The sequence below is a fragment of the Rhipicephalus sanguineus genome, unplaced genomic scaffold, assembly GCF_013339695.2.
Source record: "Rhipicephalus sanguineus isolate Rsan-2018 unplaced genomic scaffold, BIME_Rsan_1.4 Seq324, whole genome shotgun sequence".
Classification (NCBI taxonomy): domain Eukaryota; kingdom Metazoa; phylum Arthropoda; class Arachnida; order Ixodida; family Ixodidae; genus Rhipicephalus; species Rhipicephalus sanguineus.
The window spans coordinates 35,612-60,001 of record NW_023615017.1 but is presented as its reverse complement, the minus strand read 5'-3'; the positions used below and the strand labels follow the sequence as shown (position 1 = coordinate 60,001).

At 44.8% G+C, this 24,390-nt stretch overlaps 1 protein-coding gene across 1 annotated transcript in view; it reads left to right on the top strand.

The window, feature by feature from the left end:
* The first annotated feature begins 8,234 nt into the window (after positions 1 to 8,234).
* The window catches only part of LOC119377029 (ribose-phosphate pyrophosphokinase 2), a 30,524-nt gene continuing 14,368 nt past the window's right edge, over positions 8,235 to 24,390 (top strand). The window contains exons 1-4 of the mRNA XM_037646661.1: positions 8,235 to 8,644; positions 11,821 to 12,004; positions 14,682 to 14,780; positions 17,696 to 17,820. Of these exons, the coding sequence (XP_037502589.1) occupies positions 8,250 to 8,644; positions 11,821 to 12,004; positions 14,682 to 14,780; positions 17,696 to 17,820 (803 nt within the window). The 5' untranslated portion in view covers positions 8,235 to 8,249. The remainder of the gene's footprint in view (positions 8,645 to 11,820; positions 12,005 to 14,681; positions 14,781 to 17,695; positions 17,821 to 24,390) is intronic.

Sequence of the window (24,390 nt, the reverse complement as noted above, 5' to 3'; positions counted from 1 at the left end):
CTCTTTGGCTTCTCCTGAAAGGACACAGCTCGTACTGAGAGTCCGTGCTTGGCCGTGACTGTCGCCATTATGTATTGTCGCTGAGTGCTGGCAAATAAACACCTTAACAAGTAGGATATTCAATGTGGAGAGCTGCACAGTGCCAGAGGTCATCTAGCGGGTGTTTCACATTGTTTATTTGCAAAAGAAGCATTCAGCACAATCTAGACAGGCCGCCAGACCTACGCCTATGTAGCAGACCTACGCCTAGGTAGTGGACTTTATCACGTGGTCTGTTGCACAGATTGACCTCACTATAACCCACATGTTGTGAACTTGGAATAGTGCTTCTGTATACTGAAGAAAAACTGGAAAGTAAAATTTTCTGTGCAGTAAGATTGCCGCAAAACGCAGGTTCACTATTAAGCTGGGAACGTCATTGGTATTCAGTATAACAGAACGTCACTAATTCATTAGCTTCCGAGAAAAAAAAAGGATATGTTTGTATGCAACAAAAATTCTATAGATATAAAATATTTTTCAGACCTTTATATAATAGAACTAAGCTGTATTCAGCGCTGGTATACAAATTTGATGTTTGCTTTAATACGAGGTGGTATCCAAAAGTTTTAATTATCACCATGAAATAAAAAACTTTCAATATTCGCTTGCAGTGGTCAAAGTTAGTTCTCTATGCACAGTCACGCATTTCTGCCAGCGTTTCTTCACCTCTTTCAAGCCGTCTTTGTAGAAGTCCTCAGATTTGATCAAAAACCACTGTTCCACTTCGAAAATGACCACCTCTCTGTCGTCAAATCGCCGTCGACGAAGTGGTTTCTTCATCTCAGGAAAGAAGCCGCTTGGCGCAAGATCAGGCGAATAAGGTGGATGTTGCAAAAGTTCATAGCCTAACTGGAAGGCGGTGACCATGGATGATTCCGCTCCAACGGTACCAAATTCTTCTGGGAAAAGTTGTAGCGAGGTGTCAACCAGCTGGCAGACACCACATTCACATGCAGTTTCTCATGAATATTCATACACGCAGTTCCGGGACTTAGTCCAATCTCCACCATCACTCTCCATGGTCGATCTTCTGTCATCGAAGATAACGGCTTCCACTTTCTTCACCATCGCAAGATCATCCTTGATTGAGGGTCTACCTGCTCGTGGCTCGTCTGTCAGGGACACGTGATCACTTTGAAAGTTCCTCTTCCACCTCACAACCGTGTCATATGATGAGCTTTCACCCCCTTAAACAGCTCTCATTTCGTCGTGGATTTGGTGCACGTTGTTGCCCTTCAAATGGAGGATCCTTATGACACTTGGGCTTCGGTTTTGTTCATCATGCAGGTTGATGTCGTCTACAGCATGCGGAAAAATAAAACTACGTGATACAAAGATTTGATATTTGCACATGTATGCATGGCAATGACAGTGATTAGGCACAAAACGTTTCATGTAACTATCTCTATAACTTCTTTATGATAATTAAAACTTTTGGATATCCACTCGTAAGAATAGACCGTACCGTATACGTATGTGGATGTTTATTTAATTATAGAAAACACTCAAACGTGGGCAACACCATGTTGTCACCACAGCAGTATTGCTTTAGAGCATGCCAGTACTATTTGGAATGATGCTTGTCAATCTAAGTGTTCGAAATCTCTTAGAAGTAGAGCTGTGTGAATAGCAAAATTTTGGGTGCGAAGCAAATTCGAATATTGAAGTGTGAGTGCAAATCGAATCGAATATTTTTCTAATATTTCTAGAATGTTTCTCGAATACTTCGAAGTGAAATTTCAGAAAAAAAGTTGGAGAGGATTCTAAGCATATTCTTATGAGATAGCAACATGAAAGTGTTTTTTTCGCTAGGTTGACGAAGCACTGGCAGGGTGGTGTTTCATAGTTGTCTTATCAAAAATGAGACAATGTAGAGGCCGAATTGTATTTATGTATGTGATTTGGTAATATAAAAGTGTTGCCAACAACACTTTACACGTGATAGGCAAAGATGCCATTTCCTCAGCCTCTCCTCCTCTTCCAACTTTTGTGGAAGCCCAACTAATGTGGTGGACAAGCGTGTGCTCCCTTCAAGTCCGGAGTTCCAAATCGGCCTCGTAGACTTCGATATATAAGAACATCTGAAATTTTGGATGCTAAAAAGCTTTGGCTTCCGATTTTTCGGACTTCTTGCCCAAGTTTCAGGTCCAGAACAGCATTAATTGAGCCCCCACTTCTGCCACATCTTTCATCTCCATGTTGGAACCAGCGTTTTCTTAAGTTAGTACATTTGCGACCGTAGCAGAGCTTGAAAGGCAGCTTTGCCGCAATACCGGGGTGTGTTGAGGTGAAGCATATTGAAACTCTAGGGACCACTTTCAATTGGACGTTGACTGTCTTGGTCAAGTTCGACCGTAACGGAGCTTGAAAGGCAGCTTTGCCGCAATACCGGGGTGTGATGAGGTGAAGCATATTGAAAATCTAGGGACCACTTTCAATTGGACGTTGACTGTGTCTTAGTCAAGTTCAACCGTAACGGAGCTTGAAAGGCAGCTTTGCCGCAATACCGGGGTGTGATGAAGTGAAGCATATTGAAAATCTGAAGGGGTCACTTTCAATTGGGCGTTGACTGTATTTGTTTTTGGGAAGTTCGAATAGTAAAATTCCAGTGCGAATGAAATCGAATAGCAAACACTATTAGAAAAATATTCGAAATTTCGAATATTCGCACACCCCTACTTAGAAGTCTTTAGCATTGTGCATTGTTATATAAGGCTTCGAAATGCCTATTTAGGGGCTCCAGACTGCTCTAAGATTAACATTTTGGTGCTCCAAAAATTGCTTCAAATCTTACTTCGAGTGGCACCACTGGAAATTGGATGCGACCTGGATTACACACAGAACAAGCCTAAAGTAACATGACTCCAAATATAACTATGATAAGTGAAAGCACTGCTCAAAGTCTACTGACCTCACAATTCTCAATTGTAGCGGTGGACAGAGCAATATTTAAAGACTAGATGCTTCGCAGATGCAGTGTGAGAACAGGTCATGATCTGAATTTCTGCATATGTAGGTATGCAGTACGGCCAGTGTTGTGCCACGACCTTGAGATGAAAACGGCCTCGCCAATGCTCAGTCTAGGCAGCACATGTATTATTACAGAGAAACAAAAGGAGGAACCTAACCGAGCGCATAACAGAAGTGATAACTGATGCTGAACTGAGAAAGTGCAGCCACCCAGAGGTCGAAATTTAGTTGTGGTGTTGCAGTTGTGCACGAGTCTGCAACCAACGCGTAGCTGCGAGAATTTTTCGATATGGTGCCGTAATAGTGGAGTTACATGCATTTGGTGATCGCCTCTTGTTCGCTTCACCCTTTCCTTCGTCTCTCCTCCTGGCTCCTCCTTGCCGTGACAGGAGAAGGAGCAGGGAGCGCACGTACCTGTGAGCAGGCAAGCAGGTTCTTTTTTTTTGCTGACATGACTGGACATGCGTGGTGATGTCACAGCCAACGCTGGGGATACTGAAAATCCTGGAGAGGAGCAGCGATTGTTTCTTGGAATTTGTGGCGCGGTAGCACTCGTAGCGCTGCTGCATTTTGGCACTGCTTGTCATGACGGCATTCTCAACTCGCTGCCCCTGTTTGCTCGAAATGTTTAAAAAATATTTCAGGTGGTTTATGGGCCCTTTAATGCGGGCTTGTTGGTGCATACTTAAATTTGAAAACAGCACTAGGACTAGCGACAAGTAATGCTCTCTGTATTTTCACATCATAAGAATTGCTTAGCGCAGTATAGCTTTTAAAATGATATATCAGAAAACAGCTTGATAGTACTGTGATAATATCTTTTTCACTAAAGAGTGTGGCTTACAAATGAATTGTGCAAATACAAAGAAATGTCCACGTATGTATCAGGCGCGAAGTTAATTGGTGAGAATTTCTTGGCATGCTGCGGGTTTGGCTTCTCTACCACTTTTGCTGCAGCATAGTCAGTTTTGTCAGCATATTGCAGCATTTTGCAGCATTGCAGCATTTGTCAGCATAGTGCAGTGATAAGTTTTCTTTTTCTAGAAGTAATTTCTACTCGACTGATAGTAAGCGAGTCACAGAATGCGAAATGCATCAAGAAAGCATGGATTTACATTGTATTACATGAATTAGACATCTTCAAACTTGTATAGTGAGAAAAGCTATTGATTTGTGATTGTGCTGTTTTTATTTTTAAAATATTATTCTGAACAATGAAGGACAGTTTATGCTTAACACCTCTATGGTGGAGCAGTCTTGTGCTGATTAAGCCTTGACAAAAAGTCAATATATCAACCACGTTGTGGCTGGTAATGGTTTGTAGAAATACAGTAACATTTTACTGCATAGGAAGCAAACATGCGCTTGTAGTTGTACATTTTTTGGCTTGAGCTCGGTTTGACACCCTGGGTGTAACAATGTCTTGTGTTGTTACCCATTGTAATGAACTGGACTGCTGTATTCACGTGTTGAATGCTGTGCTCACGTGTGAAATGGAGCAAGCCAGTGTATCGATATGTCATGATGCTTCTACCTCCTTAGCACTGGTTGAGGAGACACGTTTAATTCTTTGTGACACTTTCCAGCTCATCTTGGAATTTTTATGCAGCTTAGAACTTCATTTAATGCGAATAAGGGACTCCTCCAAGCCAGTAGAGCCATGTGTGCCTGTCTGTGTTATCTCCTTTGTTTGCTGACTTGGTGATGTCTTCTCTGTGCAGCACCGTGCACGTGTCGCACTGTCATCATACTCGTGGGACCTTGAGAAAGCCACGGAAGCCATCTTCAGCTAAAGCTGGTCTAACCTGGACTGTTGCTCCTTCCCATATTTTTCTCTTCCTCAGGTGCTTTCAATTAAGCCAGCAGAGCTTTGAGAAAGTACATTTCATTCATGTCGTTTGGGGATACACACAGTGTGAGAGGTGTGCCTTTGGTGTACAGCCGTAGATGCCAGTAGCATTTGCACTATGTCTACTGAGGAGCACTGTAAAAATTTGCTTGATTTGAATAGGATATAATGAGAAATTTGTCCCTCGAGATTTTGCCTGCTTGATCCTTGCTTTTACAGCTTCAGTGCTAATCCGGCTCATGTGCCAATTCGGTTCGTGAATATTGTGATTCACTATACACAATTGTAAATGCCATTGCAAAAAGGCTATATTATAGATTGCATGCAGTTGAAAGTAGTAGTCATTTGTTCTCAGGCTCTCTTGTGTGGACTTGATTCGCATTTTCATTCCCTTTTGTGAAACTGCATGTTTACCTAAGAGTCTGCAGCAGAAATTCTATTTTTCTATTGAGCAACTTTGAAGATGGCCCCTTTTTTGCCCTGTTTCTTTTGTCGTTGTGAATGAGCATTAAAGGTGTGCTTTTAAACCATTACATGCTCTGTTTTCTTTTTTATGTTTAGACAGTAAGCTTGCTGATGCTGGTCAAAACAATGTGAAGTGCAATGCACGATGCCTGTTGCAAGCTTGGCACAACTACTACAGTGCTTCGGAACAGGGGTGCCTGCCATGGCTTGTTGTCCCTGCTCATAGGCCCTGGGTGGATGAGGTTTACAAATTAATATAAATATGCCATTGTGATAAAGTTTGTTTGTACAGGGTTCTGGGAGCATTAGATGTTAAGTTTAAGAATTTCAAGTTTTCAAACTTGCCATTTTCGACACACATCCACATTTGATTTCTTGTCACGCATATCTGACATCAATGGCACCCATAGAAAACGGAAGCACCCTTGCTGGCACTCATGCTACTGATTGGTTCCTCAGGCGTGCATCAAAGGGGTCAATCGGAGCAGTGGGCTATTGAAAGTGGTACGTGGTGAAACAGAACAGTGGGCGTTCTCCACATTTCACCGCCCACCAAACGTGGAGAACCCTGTTCCAGAATTATACTCCATGTCAAGAACAAAATACAGAAGAGCGTAGGATTGGGCGTGTTGGTATAACAAGATTACAATTCTTAGCAGCGCAACAACCAAGAGGGGACAGAAGAGAGGAGACAGAGCGCTAACTTCCAACTGTTTATTTCTTCTAAAACACTTCACCTTCTATACAGTTGTATACTCGCACAACAGCCATGCGTGACACACAACCACAGTTCAACACGTAATCAACCCTAAGTATAACTCCTCTTTATCGGTGAGAGCAACAGAAGGTGTGCTGTCGCATCCATCTTTCAAGGAAAACATTTTTGCTGCTTCAATGATTTCACGTGCAGTCCAATCTCGGCACTTGGCTACAGTCTGTGATGCTACAGTCTGTAAACTGTGGTTTACAACCACACGAGCTACAATGGGCAGAGTGGCCATTATACAAAATACAAGTACCAATTAGGGCTGCTGAGGCATGCAGCCAGGGAAGACCAGCCCTAAATTTTTTTATTGAAATAAAAATAGAGTTGTTGCCATTTCTTGGCAACAGCTACTTTTCACTTGGTTGTTAGGAATAAAATAAAATTTAAGAAAAAAAAAATAGTCTTGCCTTCTGTGAGTTCAGAAGGTCTCGTTTTAAACTGCCTGCTAATGTTTGGCACACACAAGCACAACGCACACTCGCAATGTAGTTAAGTTGGTACTCATCACAAATAGCATTGTCTTCAAAGAAGTGTTGAAAGACTTTTATCTCATTATGGTGAACCTTTGATGACCATGGGCCTAGTATTTTGGTTAGAGAAAAAGTTTGTGCTGAGTCCAGTAAAACTAAGCTCCCGTTCGTGTTGCTGTGTGTTGTGCTCAGGACAGTCGAGCAACAGGTGATGAACATCCTTGCATGAACATGTAGATGGCGCACGCTGAATTCTGGATAAAAAGGGCCTTGTGTAAGTGGTTGTCAGTCGTAGACGATGCATGAGGGTGTCTGTGCATCACGGGAGCTGAGGGTTTAGTTGTTATTGATCACTAAGGTCAACTGCACATAAAATTGATTCTTTTAATTTGTACTGTCTGTGAAGCAGTTTGACAAACACAGTTTGCATTTCATTCCTTGTAAGATGTGGCACATGTCAGATTGTGACATGGGAGTAAGACTGGTGTTTGAATAATTGTGAGCAGCTTTTGCCAACTCTGCCCCTTCATTTTCTTTTATTCCACATATTCCACAGTGGCTTGGAATGCACTGGAATACCACATGATGGTTTGACCCTGCAGCTTGCCAAAGTTATTCTGAAACATATTACACGTATACCTGTTTTTCCTAGATTCGTATTTTCAGTGCACGTAAGAGCTGCTGGGGAATCGGTGATGACAGAACCGCTTTCTTGGCGTCTTCGACAAGTTAATAAAGCTGAATGCTAGTAAAATGGCTACAAGCTCTGATGTTGAAGGCAAAAATGACCAAGCCAACGTGCATATTCTTAATGCAGCTGAGGAATGACAAATGCTGATGTTGAAGTCTCTTTGGTGACGGGGCCGTTAGTGTACACATGAATGTAGCCTCGGTATCTCTCATTTGGATGATGTGATGTCAACTGCAGTACTGCTGTGGATGGTACTTCATGTTCACTGCGAAGGCCTTCCATTGATGTTTCAGTAGTTAGTAGTTGCAGGAGCTAGAGTGTGTTGTCAACATAGGAAGCCATTAAATGTACTGTTGGTACACACAATGTGCTTGTGTCCTAGGACTGCCCTCGATTCACAAAATTAGCGACTGTGGAGGGTGCTGCATGACTAGATGGAAAAGGTGCCGACAGGTCTCCACACCATTAAAGGTGCCTTCTCGTAACTGATGCCTCTGACCCATCTTGTATTGCATTAAACTGTTTTTTATTGAATCTGTACGAACTCACCTGGCCGTCATCTCTTTCGGCCATGAAGTAGGTGGTTTCAAAAACCTTCCCTCGTATATTTAACTATGGAAGGAGATCTTGGACGGGGATCGATGAAGGAAGCCAAATGAGCTTTCGTAATTTTTGTCTAGTGTAAATTCCACTACCGACGTCTTTGTGGCTTTTAATCCACCGGGATGGTAATGGCTGACTGCAGCGTAGCAAGGGAATCTTTGCTAGCTTCACTCTTCCGTATGCCTCAAGACGAGTACTACGTTACAAGGAAAGCGAGGGTCTCGCTTAGGTGAAATACCGGTTCTACTTGCGAAAAAGAAGCGCCCGGGATTCGTTTTAAATGTAGCGCCGAAGTGCGCGCGCTGTTCGCGAGCCCGCCAGGCACGCGTGTGCCCTTGGCAGGCGCCGCCGTAGCGCTGGTTAAAATGCGGGCGGCCCGTGGGCGGCGATAGGATGGATTACGGGCTCGTGCAGCTGTACGGACCAGGCCACGCGTCGCCGCCGCTGCAGAGGGCCCCACTTCGACCACATCACACCGAGTGGTGTCACTTCTGCCCGCCCTCGCTAGATGGCAACGGCGCTGCCATGGCCCACGGCGGCGGCGGTCAGTCTACCCCTCCGTCGACGAGTGAGGAGCTGCCTTCTTTCGCCAGGACAGGCAACGGTTGGGTAGCGCCAGTGTGTTGCGTTGCTTGCCACAGCGGGCCAGTCACTTTCTGCCGCAAAATGCCCAACATCAAGGTATTCAGCGGCTCGTCGCACTGCGATCTCGCCCAGAAAGTGGTCGACAGGCTCGGCATAGAACTCGGAAAGGTAGTTCTCAAGAAATTCAGCAATCAAGAGACGTGGTAAGTACCTCGCATATCACTCCTGCTGTGCCACTTCTAGTATGTGTCATGTCGACAAGCGGTGTGTCAGCTTGCATGCTGGAAAGGTGCGAATTTTTAACTCGTACAAAATAACGCTCGCTGTCTGGGCTGTTTGCAGTCTGAGCGGTTGCAACGTGGTACGAGCGGTTACATTAGTGTCGCTCTCCAATGTCATACCGAGGCGTTAACGTAAGAGAGCAACACGTGTCTCGCTGGTTAAGTGCCAGAACATGCGTTATCAGCTGTTGCATCGGCGCGCTGTTCGTCGCAATCGGGAAACCCCCCAGGCGCTGCTCAGCCGTCGAGCGCTGATAACCGCGCGCCCGCCGGCGCTTTATCGTCCGGCGCCGAACTCGTCCCTTTATCTCATGCAGGCCTGTCGCGTCTCAAAGTCACGACCTTTTGCTCTGCACGAAATCTCAGTTGAACTGCTTGGGGCACTTTCCCATTAGCCGTTTTCACTTAATTAGAGGGGCGTCACAACGATCGCACCACGTGCTGCATTGCGCAATCGCTTGTTGTTGATACACGTTTCTATAAGCGACGCACCACTGGTGCTCCTGGCCTTGAAGGCTAATGAAAATTGGTGAAACTTTGTGCGAGTCGTCCACACCCAAGGTTTTGAGCGTGCTATGCCGTCTACAAATCTGTTATTTGGTTGTTGACCACCTAGAAGGATCCGTTTGAGAGATCTGTGGCTTGATTTTATATTTTGTCAGTCTTATACAGTACAACCTCGTTCATGCGTTTTTGAAAGAAAGAACGGGGAAGAAAAAAAGCCGCACCATTAGGGGAAACCCAGTTTAAATTCACCAGAAACATCACGCAGTTTTTCATGATAACGATATCGCGAACGTTGGCGCTGGGAAATCGCACGAAACGGTAACACATCAGCTAGATTCTACTGTATGTAAGCTTTCTTTTCATTGCTTGACATCGTTACACGTGTGTCGAGTAGCACCAATGCATTATGATAACGTTACATTTATGGTCAGCTTGAATGTTGAAATAATTTATTTTAATGTTCTTCTAACGTTATTAAAAACGTTACGATAATGTTCTCTTCAGCCTGAAATAAATATTCGTGAAATGTTCTTGCAATGTGTGCATAACATTAAGCTAAATGTTAGCTAAACAAGTTGCTCTTGTAACGTTTAAGCAACATTTACGTACAGATGGCTTGCACTGATGTCACTGAAGCTGCCATGTTGGTGCACTGCATGGTAGTACACAAGGTTTGTGATGTAGTGTCAATGTTATCATTAAAACACTTGCAAGTTCTTTTGTTATTGAGGCACAGAGGACAAAAATATTGTGGCCACATCGTTATAGTTCATGGGTAAAATACAGCACAAACCAGACGATTAACACAAGCTAGAAAGACAAACTGTGAGTCATAGCTGCAGCACATGTGTTCAATTTGCAGTGCATTCCTAAGTGCATTATTGATGGACTGCACACCACATGTTAGTGGCTTATATATATATAAATTGAACACATGTGCTGCAGCTATGATTCACAGTTTAAAGGATATCTGAATATATATATATATATATGCATAAACTGAAGCAGACTGATTCATAATGCTCTCCTTTCAACAAAAGTATTCAAGACTTCCTATATTTTACAGTTGTTATTAACTCAGCTTAATTGCATGTCATGAATGCGCATACCTTATTAAAGCACATATAAAACTGCAACAAGTACGTTAAAAGTTCCACGCTCCAAATATTTTCACAATGTCTTTTCTTGAGGTTTGGAGATGGGACTTGTTTCATATTGCGGGCCCCGCTGTCTTTCAGTGCACACTGTAGGCTGCATGTTTGTCTGCAGGAACGAAGGAAAATATTATTCCAAAACAAGCAAAGAAAATAGCTTTCGTAGCCATTTAATTTTCGCTGGTGCTCTCGATAAGACAAAGACGACCAGTAACGGCCACTGTGCATGCTACAAGCCACACAATACGGACCACTTTCAAGTTGCTTTTGCAAAGTACTTGTTTGCAGCAGCTGTTGTTAAAGCTCACTTCATTGTGGACCGACCATCACTAAGTATCACTGCTAACACTGATTTGCAATACTGCCGCCTCCCTTATATACCGTAATTTGATAGTGTCATTCTACTCCCTCGATGGTTCAAGCTGTTACTTCCTGCCAGCTTGCAGATGGCAAAACTCTTTCGAACTTTGCGATGCTCTTGACCACTGTATCTATGACACACCATGCATTCACTGTAACCAAGAACAGTTATTTACCTTATAAAAGGAAGAAAACTATTATTAAATGTGTGCATGTACCCGTCCTAGACATGTTATTCATCATCATTCATCATCAGCATTTATTGTTCCTTTAAGGACCCTTTTCAAGGTATTGCATGAGGGGGGTGGGGGTTCGGTAGAGTTTCAATAATAGCATGGTCATTATTATACAATGGTAAGAAACTTTGAAAAAAATGCACCATCCTAGAAAAATTACGTTGAACAGGGACAGGGGGAAAAAGAAAAGCGCTAGCATAGCAGCTTACAGCACATGTGAAGCGCTAGCATAGAACACACACAACACAGGACAAACACTGTCCCATACCGAATCTGCACTCTGCGGTTTAGCATTAGGAACCAATCAGCCTTTCAACGAATTCTCTTAAAAAAAAAAAGACTGCACATGTAAACAAAGGGCCACTAGAAAAAAAGTATCCATGTTAAACCTACATTTTTTAGCGTGCAGCCTACGCTTACAGTAGGAAATAAATGCAAAAAATATCACTCATGAATACTAGAGACTTCTAGAGCTTTACTTTGTAATAGTTGACACTTACCCAAAGTCTCCTCAGCCGTGGTAGTGGACATTTCTTATTAGATGGCACATTGGAATGCAGCATGAGGAAAATGAAGTACTCATGGTCTGGCATGACAGCTCTGGGCTGACTGCATGCGTGGATGCAGTGAGCAGCAAAACAGTTGTGCTGGCTGGGCATGTTATGCTGGTTTCCGGCTGCTGGTTATGTGATGGTGGAATGCTCGTGTGCCAAGCCGTGGGGGCAAGCTATTTAATAGTCCACTGTAGCGTCCGTCGTAGCACCAGTGTTGTTTTTGAAGCATTGACCACTGTAATTCTAAAGCAAGCTCATTGTCTTTTTTTTTTCCTTTAAATGTGCAGTGTAGAGGTAGGGGAGAGTGTCCGTGGTGAGGATGTGTACATCATCCAGAGTGGATGTGGGGAGGTGAATGACAACCTCATGGAGCTGCTGATTATGATCAATGCTTGCAAGATTGCTTCTGCTTCCCGAGTCACTGCTGTCATACCTTGCTTTCCATATGCAAGGCAGGACAAGAAGGATAAGGTAAGTCGTGGCTGCAACAAAACCTGTCTGGTCGCGCGGCTTCCTCGCCGCATTATTTTCTTTCTTTGGAAAGTGGTTGTGCTTGTCTAGTATCCACCTACCTCGCTTCTGTATTGTTCCTTTCTTCTGTAATTTACAAGGCTTGTACACGTGTGGTGACGTCTCTGGCCTCAAACATTCAAAAATGGCACAGTGAACAAAGAGGGGCTTCATGCAACACCAAGATGGTATGAGGCAATAAATCGATGTGTGCAATAAAGTGAAAACAAATTAATTAAATTGAGTCTAGCGCTGAGCTAGTGTTCTGCACAGCATCGGTATACAAGTCAACATCTGATGGAGCCATGTCAATTACATGCACACGAGTTTGGTCGAGCTGCACTGATGTGACAAGCAGCAGGAGGGGGTGGAAGCTGCCACGCAGGCCCATCACTAGTTGCACAAAAGGACACTGAAACAGGCTTGCTTTGGGATGCCTGCCTGGTGCATGGTTAGACTTCACTGGCATTGTGATCTACACTTAGCACAGGACCAGGCTGGTTGATCAGGCACAGAAACAGACCGGCTGTTCCCCCCAGCTTATCCAGGAATGCAAACCCAGGGGATAGACACAGTCAAACTCGACTATATTGAAATATTGAATTCGGGCTGTTGAGAATTCCGAAGGCCTCCGTGGACCTTCCTGCCACAATGACGCCGTCGAAGCAGATTGACGGGACTGATCTTCGCCGCCCGATTACACGGGTCGCAAAGGGGACGTCGACCAACCGCCAACACAATGCCAACGAGACCAAAGTGGTTGCGCCCGCACCGTTTCCTCCGTGGGATCGTCTCTGACCTCTCTTCCTTCCTGTTCCTTTAACATTCCTTTCAAACCTTCCAGTCCTTGTTTATAATATTATAATATAATATAATTTCTACTCACTTTCCATAGAAACCGCTGCGAGGTTGGGCACTTCAGATGGTATGCTTTCTATTGCGGTACAATACAGAAAAGCGATGAAGGACGGTAGACAGTCCCTTTAATGGCAGTGGCAGTATCTGCGCTATGCAGCTGACACAGCTACATGCAACTGTGACAACGGTAGTCGTTACAGCACGTATTATCTATGTGCACAATGGGCTTGCACTTGTGCGGCTTCAGTCTGACTGGGCTATGTGAGCAGCTGGTGTACATTGGCTCTGTCCTGCACTAGCTTGATTAAAGGATTGCAACCAAATCCAGAGTGCACATTTCCAAGTGCTACGAGTTAGCCAAGTGTGATGCAGTTCCTTTGATCTAGCGCAAGATGTGCGAGAGAGAGCAAATGCATGCTACTTGGTGTTGTTACAAAGCAGATACGAGAATCCTGGGCCATCTGTCCCCAAGCGAGTCTTCCCGCTTCTTGGACCCCCCCCCCCCTCATTTCGGAGAACGGATTTGTCACCTACACCTGCCGTCTTTTCCCCGAACTGGGCGCTTCAGCTGGAAGGTGGCAGCTGCGCGGGTCTCCTCCGTGGAACGCGTATTTGCAACGAGTTTGTTTTTGGTGAAAGCTGGTGCCTTTGTTCGTAAAAGGGTTTTCAGTTCCCCGAAGTGACATTGCCCCCCCCCCCCCTTTCTTCCGAACTGGTTGGACGTGGAGAGTGTGAGTGCAGTGGTCCTTGGCGTTGCTATCCTGGGGGCGGTGACCTATGTGTCAAAGAGCCGGACCCTCCAAGGGCATGCACGTTTGTGATTGGACGTTTGCTAGAAATGGAGCTTCAAAGGGATGCACGTTTGTGATTGGACATTTGCAGTAAAGGAGTTTCCCTATCTTGGAAATGAAGCGTATTCAAGGAGCAGCAGAGCGTCTGCTCGGGACATATCAGTCAGACTAGATGTCGTTCTGACGATCCTGTTCTCTATGATGTTGTAAATAAACGTCTGTTAAGTTTTCCTCAACGCCGGTCTCTCTGCCTCGGCTTCCTGCTGTTCTGGACATCCCTGGGCCTGCGGTATGACTCCCGCCGCTCAGCTCCACGCTACCCCCTGAGTCCGCGTCGGCCAATGACGCCGCTCGTAACAACCGGTGGCAGTGGTGGGATGCCGCTAACCCCCGGTCGTAACAGTGTACTGTGCGGTCTTGGAAGGTGACACTATACACTGAAAGTCATCTTTGGTGGGTTTTTACATTGAAAATGCCCTACTGCATGGATTGCAATAATAATTGGCTCATGTTCATCTGAGCCTTGCCTACACATTAGAAACATTTTACTTGGCTTCCTTGTGTCACCTCTGTGCTCCACCATTTCTCCTAGTAGTTTTGCAAGGCTGCCACCTAAGTCTTTGGGAAATGTGCATTTCCAATGTCACATTTTTTACATTGTTACATTGGACATTGTTTTTTACACTGTTGTGCTTATTTCGTAATTTGTATCTAATAATCACATACAGAGGGTTCTGGTATGGTCTCCTGACCTTGGAAACCTCTTCCTGCACGATGTAACCATGCTATGCAAGATAGAGATTTGATTTGAAGAGATGGAACAAGTAAATGTAATGGTGTTGGTGGAACTAAATTTATTGGTGTTGTCTGCCATGTTTATATTGTCTCATGGAGATGCTGAACTTATTCAGTACTTGGATTTATGTACTATTGTAACTGTAGACCAGACAAGGTGTATTACATGGCATTCTTAATTTTGCACATTGCAGAGCAGAGCACCAATTTCGGCCAAGCTCGTTGCCAACATGCTGTCTGTTGCCGGTGCTGATCACATCATCACAATGGACCTTCATGCCTCGCAAATACAGGTGCGCTTCTCTATATGTTCAAATACTAGTAAACTTTTAAATTGTACTGTGTTACTAAGCACATGGAAGTTCACTAGGGTGAAAAAACATCAGGGAAAAAAGGCAAATTGAAATATAAAGTGCTTTTGGTGTTCGTTGCATTTAGAGATATTAAGTGTAATGCCATAACACCGGGCGTGATATTGTTCATGCAATGTTAATTTCCCCAGAGAGAAAAAAAACTCCATAAATTAAAGTTGCTGGCTTGACTAGAGGGCAAGCTGGTTCATGATATCGGTAGGAACAGCATTACAGTTCGAGTACTGGTACCATCCTGTCAAGTGCTGTTTTTTCTGTACAGTATCACCGACTCTTGCTTGTCAAGTGCAGCTTACCATAACCAGTACCTTCTGTCAGTGCCAATGAGGGGTGCAACTTGGATAGCAAGCATGCAAAACTATGTGCTGATGGAGTGATAAATAACTGGTATAGTTTGGTTTATAGTTTCCTACTGAAGGAACTGGTGCATAGGGCGAGGAGACCTTGTTGAGACATATGTTTGTATGGTTTAAAGTTCAGAAAGGGGTCTGGCAGTGCTGTATTTTCCCACCATATTTATTTAAAGGGGCCATGATGGGGTCATCCAACAATTTGTGGTTTTCAGTGAGAAATAGAAGTAGAGGGTCTATTATATCTCTACATATATGAAAAGTGGACTGTAAAAGAATATTTCAGTGCAAAACAAGCCCTAGAAGATACTGGCAATAAACTCTGCCCACCACTGGCAACCGCCATTTTGCCATGGTGTCCATGACGTCAGGGCAAAATCGCATTTATCAGGGGTGAAAGGGCTGCATCATTTGTGTCACGCTGCACCAATCCGCTTCTGCTGTGTCATCCTGCTCTTATTGCGCCGAAACTGTTCCCAAGCGGTCTTTGGTGCCTTCATGGGCCGCTGTCATCTGCGACGTGGCGTGCCCATGCGAGCTCCAATCATCACCACCTGGCGCGTTCTCTGTAGCGTTGATGGCACGAAAAAAAATCAGTTTTGCTGCAAGGGTGAAGCATTGAATGCGATAACTAGAAATTCTAATGTTATACGGAGTAAGGCTAGCAGCTAACTCTTCTGGATCCAATCTCGCGTAACTCTACAAAACACTGGTGTAAGGGGCCACTGCAGGGAGGAAAACTGCTTTCATGCTGCCTGTTGTCTCAACGCGAAGTAAGCGGGCCATTTGCCGATGTCTGCAGAGATAGTGTGTGCGTCAGCGCTATCGATCGCTCCCTTATGATCAAAGTTCGCAGTTGCTGCTCGAGCGACACAGCCCCCCCCGTCTCTCTTCATGCTCCTTTGCCCAGCGGCAAAAGACAAGTGGGGCATTTCCTTTCCGCTAGAGGAGCCATCGACAGCAGGCCTCGCATGCAGGGCAATATTATCGCACGCGCCCTTCGTGTGACGGAGATGGCCGGCTCATTTCATCTCTGCTTTAGCCACGTTCGTGCCCAACGCTTCTGCACCCTTACTCATGCGTAGAACATGCAATACGAGGGGCAATGTTTTCGGTGTGGACTTTGTACGGAAAATGGCGGCGATGGCAAAAACCCGCTGACAGTGTCGATGTCATTGCTATCACAATAAAAGTGAATATTTTAGTTTTCTAGTCTTCCATTTGCACATGTCAACAATTCTGGTTTGTCAGTGTGAACATCTGAAAACAATATCTCTAAAGTGCAGTCGAGTTTAGCTAGGAGTGCATTGCTTATCTCTATATTCCTCTCGGTTCTCATCGTCTTTGGCACTTTAATGACGGGTGCATAAGTTTTTTCAATCATTTTTATGGAGTCTCATTGGGTTTAGTATGAAGGTAACTTTTATTAGCTTATCTCTGGTCTTCAGTTGTTGTTCATGTCAGTGGTGGTGTTTCATTAACATGTTTTTCATTAGTCTCAGGTATACTCAAGTGTAGCTATCCAAAGCATCACTTACCTCTTGTTTTCTCTGAGTTATTGCTCTGTCAGCTGTGATGGGAACACACACACACGTGTATATATAATTTGTGGTGAGTCTGACTGTCAGTTCATCGGTATTGAATGTTTAGTAAAAACAACTGAAATTTTTGTGTTTACCAGAGATAAAAAATTTCAATTGACAGTGATGTTTGAACCTAGAATTCTGCTCCAAAAACTAACTTGCATTGCTCCAAAACACCATTTGATGCCCCAAAGCTGCTCCAAAACAGCATTATTCCTGCTCCCTGTGCTGCTCCAAAAACACTGAAGCCTGCTTCTGCCCCTGGTTTAGAAAAATATCCAATTATAAATTAAGGGATAGGCCAAATGTGCTAAAATTTTGCCAGATTATGATGGAAAATTCGGTGTCATGCCCCCTTAGTTATACACAGAGTATCTACTTGGAAGTAGTGTCCTCAAAAACTAGGCTGTAGGAGTGAAAATGTGAGGAGCAAAGGTAGCCAGCTAGAGATATGCACGAGACATTAAAAGAAGGAAGCGTAAAAGCTGTTTTTTTTTTAACATATTATTGAATGAAAACAGGTGAAGAACAGGGCATTCCGATAGCAGTGTAGTGGATGCTGTAGAGTACTACAGTTTTGTAGGATCCAGAATATGCGCAGGCAGTAGCTTTGCACAAAAGATAGTCAGGAACAGTGTTTGGGACGATAAATATGCAGAGCTCAAAACTACGGTTTGTCTCGTAAGTGCCCTGGCTCGTATCATGGTCAAAAGATGAAGCAAAACTAAAAGTTGGTCATGTAATGCAGTGGAGTAGAAATGAATGTTAGCCAATGTGGTGAGGCTGCCCATGGCATTTTGAAGTTCAGGTGACCTAGGAGTGCCCCGACAGTGCCTCACAATAATAACAACTTACGTAGCCCAATTCAAGTGATCAAGTGTTGAAACGTGCTTTGCCTTTATAGGGATTTTTTGACATTCCGGTGGACAACTTGTATGCTGAGCCTGCTGTTCTCAAGTGGGTTCGTGAGAACATACCAGAGTGGCGCAACAGCATCATCGTCTCTCCCGACGCTGGAGGAGCCAAGAGGTCCTTCCTCTCACCTTCATTTGGATCGCCCCACAGAATACCATAAGATCATTCTTTATTTTTAGGCAGCCAGCGCTGCACTCTTAAGAAAAAATGGAGTATTTGGGGAGTATTCCTGCCACGCAACAATACTTGTCATCCACCTCGTGCACTTTCCTCGCGTTATCACCGCGGTCCCAGCACTTCCCGGTCACGAATGGCGCACGTGTTATCAGCGGGACATAGCATTCTTGACTGGAAAGTGACGAGAGCTGGGTTTTCAAGAAAGGAAACGCGAGCACGCAGATGATGATTATTGTTGTGTGGCAGAAATACTCCCCAAATACTCGATTTTTGTCTTAGAGTGTATGTGAATTGCTAAAACCCACAGTTTGTCAAGTTTGACAGTTTGCCACCACAGCAGTAGTGACATTTCTGGCATTCCAGGAGTGGAACTTATAAATAAGAGTTGCGCACCCTAATAGAACTTTTGCTCTTTGAACATGGACTTGTGATATTAATTAGTTACTTCTGAGACTGGAAATGCTGCCCTCATGTTGTTGTGACATGTAGAGCATTGAGAGAAATGACCAAGTTGGCTTCCATTGTGAAATGGGAATGAGGGTGTCAGGGGTAATTACGTATTGCAATTAACTGCTCATTTGCAGCACATTCTGATTACTTGCTGCTGCAAGATATATTTGTTAAATGGTGCTTTTAAATTTTTAAATGCTGAATGCCTCTTTAAAGCACTATGAAACCCAACTTTTGAACTAGAGCTATATTTTGTGCACATGCTACAGCACTCTAGTGAAACTTGAAGCGCATCCTCTGTGGTGCATAACTTATATTGAACTTCTTATAAATCACACTTAGATCATCCAGCAGTCTGGCTACACATGGGTGCACCCATGCGTGCTGTTGTGTTAGCGATTGGCTGTAGATTTTTCCCGCACAAGTTTGTGCTGTGTGAAAGGAGTACTAGCGCAATGCACGGAGCGAGGAGAATATGACTTGCTCCTTCAGGTTTCCAAAAGACCCTGCACAGGCTTGACACCTGAGTGACAGGCATTGTGCATTAGTGATTACGGAGCTTGTTTGTAACTGTTACCTAACTGTTACCATTTTCAGAATAGCAGGTTACCAGAGGCTGCGAGTGTGGGTGCTCAGGTTTTTAATGAATCTTGTGACTATTGGCAGCATATACACAAAATGGTGTTTTAAAATATTACCTGTAGCAATCCTCCCGCTTTACAGGAACATGTGTTGTCACTGACTTTGTGGAAAACGTCACTGAAATGCACTGAGATGGTACATGGCCCTATTTGTGGGCAGAAGTCGGTGGCTTCCATTGCATTCTTTGAACAGTTGCAAAGTACAGTAGAACCTCGTTGATACGCTTCCGAAAAAATCGCGGAAAATAAATGTACTATCCGGGCAAACGTATGATCCGAATTGAGTAAAAATTGAGGCTGACAAGCCCATATTGAGGTGCAAGGGCAAAAAACATTAATTTCTCGAAAAACAAGGAGGGACTCTTCGATTTTTGAACACCTAGCATCTCACTGGCAGCCAGAGGTCAGCCAGCTAGTTCCGGTCCTGACCGGAAATAACGTCGTGGTCACGTGTGTTGAAATCCCGAGACAACCCAAATATTGCAAAACCAAACACTCGGACAACCAGCGTAAACGTAAAGAAACGCTACTGCCGTGTCAGCAGATGAAACATTGCGCTGCATGAGCATCGATTCTTTGTGCATTGCCGCTTGGAAATATGGGCCTAGGTTTGCCGAAGAGTGGAAGTGATATCCTCGAGCATACGCATTTGGGATACGATCACGTGCGTTCGCAAGATCACGCACGACTCGCCCCGTCCGTGAAGAAAACTGCCGGCCCGCTAAAGGCTTAACAAGCTCAACTCTTCGCAGTGCACGTAACAATCGCGGTACAACACGATATGCGAAATCTCGCGAAAGTGATAAGCATCCCCGAAAGTGATAAGCATACCCGTAAGCGACAGCTGTTTGCGGCTATCACATACTACGTCGTACACTCGCGCTGATAAGTTTGCGTTCTGTTTTAACTTGAGACATGCGCTGGTATGTTCGCCGCCACTAGTGATCGCACCATCTCGCACGGTGGAACGGACTTTAATAGATAACGCCCGGCGTAATGGCAACCAAAGATGAAGTCCCATAGTGCCTGCATTGCGATTTGTTGAGTCCTCAAAAAGATGGCGGCGAGCGCACATCGTCTCGTTTTGGCGTCTGATAACCAGAACCCTCCCAGGTATCTTCCAGGGCAAATTTTTTCTGGCAGCTTCTGACGACCCGCTGGTAGGCAGAATTGCCCTGCCAGAGAAAAAAAAAAAACGAATGTCGACTGTAATTGTGCTGGGCGGAGCAACACGAAAACGAACGCGCTCCGGGAGAAAAGTGTGGAGGAAATTATCGGCCATATTCACTGGGCACAACAGCGGCGTTGCTATGGTTACGTGTCGCGGCATCTTGTGCAGCGGCGGCGATGTGGTGGCGGCATGTGCGTTTCCACAGGTCTTGTAATGAACCGTGGTGGACTGGAGGAGCGACAGCCTCCATTCTTTGGGCCGCATTGTTAGTTCCCCTGGCTGTTGTTGTAGCCATGGGGTCTGAACAAAAGTGTGTGGGACGAGTGTGCATCCATGTACCATGCTACGGATGGATTTGCAATGCTCAGCAAAATCGGGGCAAGTGCTACAGAAAATACTTTTTTTTTTTAAAGCCGTTTGAAGATTTTGACGACCAGTGTTGTTGCCTGCCTTCGGGTCGGTGTGTGATTGACAGAGAGCAGCGATTGAGCAATTTGGAGAAGACAGGGAGGGGACGATCGAGCAATTCGGAAGAGACGCAGGGGGGAAATTGAGCAAAGCAGAGAAAGCGTGGAGGGGAAAGGCACTGCGGAGAAGCTGCCGTCGCTGCGCGGCGGCTGTCTGCCACTTCACGCTTCTTAAGTACACGAGAGGGCCCTTTTTGCACACCTGAATGAGAGTTTCTGAGTGCAAGACGTATCGTACAACTCAGTTTTCTGCGTTGCTGAACGTTGCTGCCGAATAATCATATTTTCCGAGAACGCAATAACCAGAAGTATTACTCACAGCTGTATTCGGTTATTTTTAATTTTCGCAATTTCGAGCGTAGGAGCCGGGAAATCGTACTAAGCGGGAATGTATCAACGAGGTTCTACTGTACTTGTCCAGCACAAGAAAGCCACCTTCAGCAAAACACTGATTTTTTCTCACAATTGGGAAAATTTAAGATATGCAGAGCATCGATGCTGATTCCCGGCTGTTTCTTCCATATTAGCTTGACTGCGATTGTGAAAATTGCCAATACTCAACAAATTTAGTGCACGGACATTTCTTTCCTTGTGGCGTGGTTTAGGTGTCTATTGAGAAGCCAAGTGAGACGATTGAATGAGAAGACGATGCGAAAGGGGCCCAGTTGCTCTGTTGTGTTCCACTCTTAATGACGAAGCTCATGAGTCCTTCACGCTTTTTGGTTCCCCAGATGCAAACATGTGCTCCGGGGTTGCTCTTTTGGGGACGTGACAGTTGAAGAGCAAAATGACTCCACTGCTCCTGTTGAAGAAAAGGTAGCACTAGTGAATTACAGTAATTCCTTGTTATAACGAAGTCAGCAGGACGGCGAAAAAATTCGTTGTAAGCGGTATTTCGATAATAAGCGACCGCTCTAGAAAAGCCAAAGCAGTCGAGTTTTAATTGCACTACAACTGTGAGGAAGTCAAAGCACAATGTATTCAGTGAAGCAAAGCTTTATTCTGGTGCAAACGAAAGCACTCTGAATGACACAATCGCATGGCCAATCACACAGCGCACCCCATGGAATGCTATGGTGCAAGTCAGTCCGAGGTCTTTTGACCGCTTTTCTGTATCCAAGAGACCGCAGTTTTCTGGCATTGCAAAGCACCAGGAAAAATTTATTTTCGTGTAGTTTCTGTCACAGGATGACGCCAGTGATGCGATTACAACAGAGATTAACATTTCGGGCGCACTGCAGCATGGAATTCGACAGCTCCCTTTTTCTCCGCAGTACAGTCGTCGACCAATTTTGATGACCTGGCGGGGACCGCAAGATAGTCCGAAAAAGTTGTTAAGGCATGAAAATGAAGTTTATTTTAATGAGAGCCGCCTAAAAAAATCTCCAATAATGCCCTGCTTTATGTTACTTTTGGGGACGAGGTGATTTGGTTGTGTTTGGGCTACAGTAACATAAGTCAGTGCGTTGGCAAACACTGCCGCGGACCGTTGAGGGTGACACAGATGGTGGCTCCATGACACCAAGCAAACAAAATTTGATGTGGTCACAAAAATATGCATGCAACGTCTAGCCTGGTTTGTGGGATTTAATGACATGGTCTGGCATCCTTTAACCTGCACTGACATCGCACAATATGCGAGCTTCCAGCATTTTGCCTCCATCGAAATGCGGGTGCGATAGAACTTGCGTGTTTCAGGTTACTAGCCGAGCACCGTAACCACTGTGCAACCGCAACGGCAGAGAACACGTGACATGCACGACGACTCAAAAACACTTGACACACCACAAACATGACTACGTGCGGAATGAAAAAAACTACCGGTGTATTAACGAAAGTTGCGTCCCCTAGAGTGTTTTGCCAGCCAAGGAAAAGCGGGCATGGCCTCCGAAACTGGAAGATTGTGCATGCTCTCAATCTTGGAGGCAACCCAACTGGCCAACGGAAGCCAAACTTGACCAAGCCAGTGAAAAATCCAACATGGCGGCTTTCAAAATCAAGTGGTGTGGCTGAAAACGAGCGTTTTAGTCTGGAAAATTTAACTTTAGGGTATAAATTCATTGGGGAAATCGGTTGCGAAAATGTATTAGTGACATGGGAACCTTGAAGGTGCATTTATGAAGTCCTAAATATGCATAAAGTTCAAATTCTTGGAGTCCGAAAAATTCGTCGGTGACTGTAAACAGGTAGGAGCACCGGGCACTCGCTTAGTACAGTAGAACCCCGCTGTTACGTTCCTCACTGCTGCGTTTTCCCGGCTGTTACGTCGTTTTCCGCCGGTCCCGGCATAGCTCCCATAGGATACAATGTATTGGGAACCCCGCTGTTACGTCGTAACTGTCGGGCCGTTCCCGTATGATACGTCGCGAAGTGCGCCCGGAGCCGACCGAGTGACTACCAAAGAGAGCGGCCATGGTGCATTTTCACGCAGCTTGGCCTCGTTTGACCGTAATATTAGCCGCATAAGAGGCGCAAGCAACAGAATCTTTCAATTGATGCAAACAAAAGCATGGCCTTCGAGATTCAAATTGCAAAAATGGTGTCTATGACGTAACTGCTCGCGAAAGCAAGGCCTTCGAGATTGGCATTTACTATTGACAAAAGCATAGCCTCTGAGATGTGCATTGCACAAACATGGCGTGTATGACGTAATTGCTTGCGAAAGCAAGGCCTTCGAGATTGGCATTCACTTCTGCCATCGCGTTGGCGTAGACTCATCATCATCGTTATTTGTCGGAAAACGGGAGGAGTTCGAGCTGGTTGGAGCTCGCATGGTCGTGCGTGCGGTTCGCGGTCGGACTCGCCGCGCCGGTCGTGATTGCGTGTGCTTAGTTCTTTCATGCCTACAGCTGTTGGTGTTAAAAAAATCACATACGTTGATTACATTTCTGTGGATAAGGCCGTCCTAAGCTCCGCGTTTCTATCCATCGACTAGATCGCGGCTGAGCGCGCCAATTTTCGTGCTGCTCGTAAGAATTGAAATAAAATTCTGTACCACTAAATATTTTGCCGTTTTTCCTGTTTTTCGGCTCTTACGTTTCCCGTCTCTTACGTTTATTTCCTACGATCCCTTTAAAAATGTATCAGCGGGGTTCTACTGTACCTGTTACTAGGCAGTTGTTGGTCGTGGGTTTGGTACTTGTGTGGCCTGTTCTGTGCCTGCATGAGACGTCGGCGGAATTAATTTGACACTACATGGTCAAAAGGGTCACCGTCGCATGGCGATGGCTCTGCTTGCCACTTCGTTCTAAGCAGGTCAAGCTCCATGTGTGCGTCTAGTAATGTGGCTTAAAGGGACCGACAGCTGCCCAGAATATGAAATGAGTTGACTCCACTGATGTAAAGATTGTCCGTCGCATTGACTCAAATCCACTTTGCTTTTTCGTGATAGATGGATTTATATTTTTATTTCTTAATTGAAAGTCGCAAAAAATTACCTGTGGCGCCTCTGGCGGCAAAAACATGAATGATCCGATGAAGACGGCCACGTGACCGTTGATTGCTGTACGCGGTCGACGATTTTTTTGTTAGTATTGAAATATTGTTCATTTCTTTATATTAAAAGGTATTACTCCATAATAATGTACATATAAGCCTGCGTTAGTAGTATGCATTAAAGTGGTGCTGCCTGCGCGTGACGTAATGATCCCATGCTCGTTAGCGCGTCTTGAGAAACTTTTCAGCGTGCTCGTGCAACCGTGCACGCAGTTTCCAGGTCGCTAAGATTTTGGAGCGACATAGTTTTGCTACCTACATACACCTCGTCTCAGAAATGACG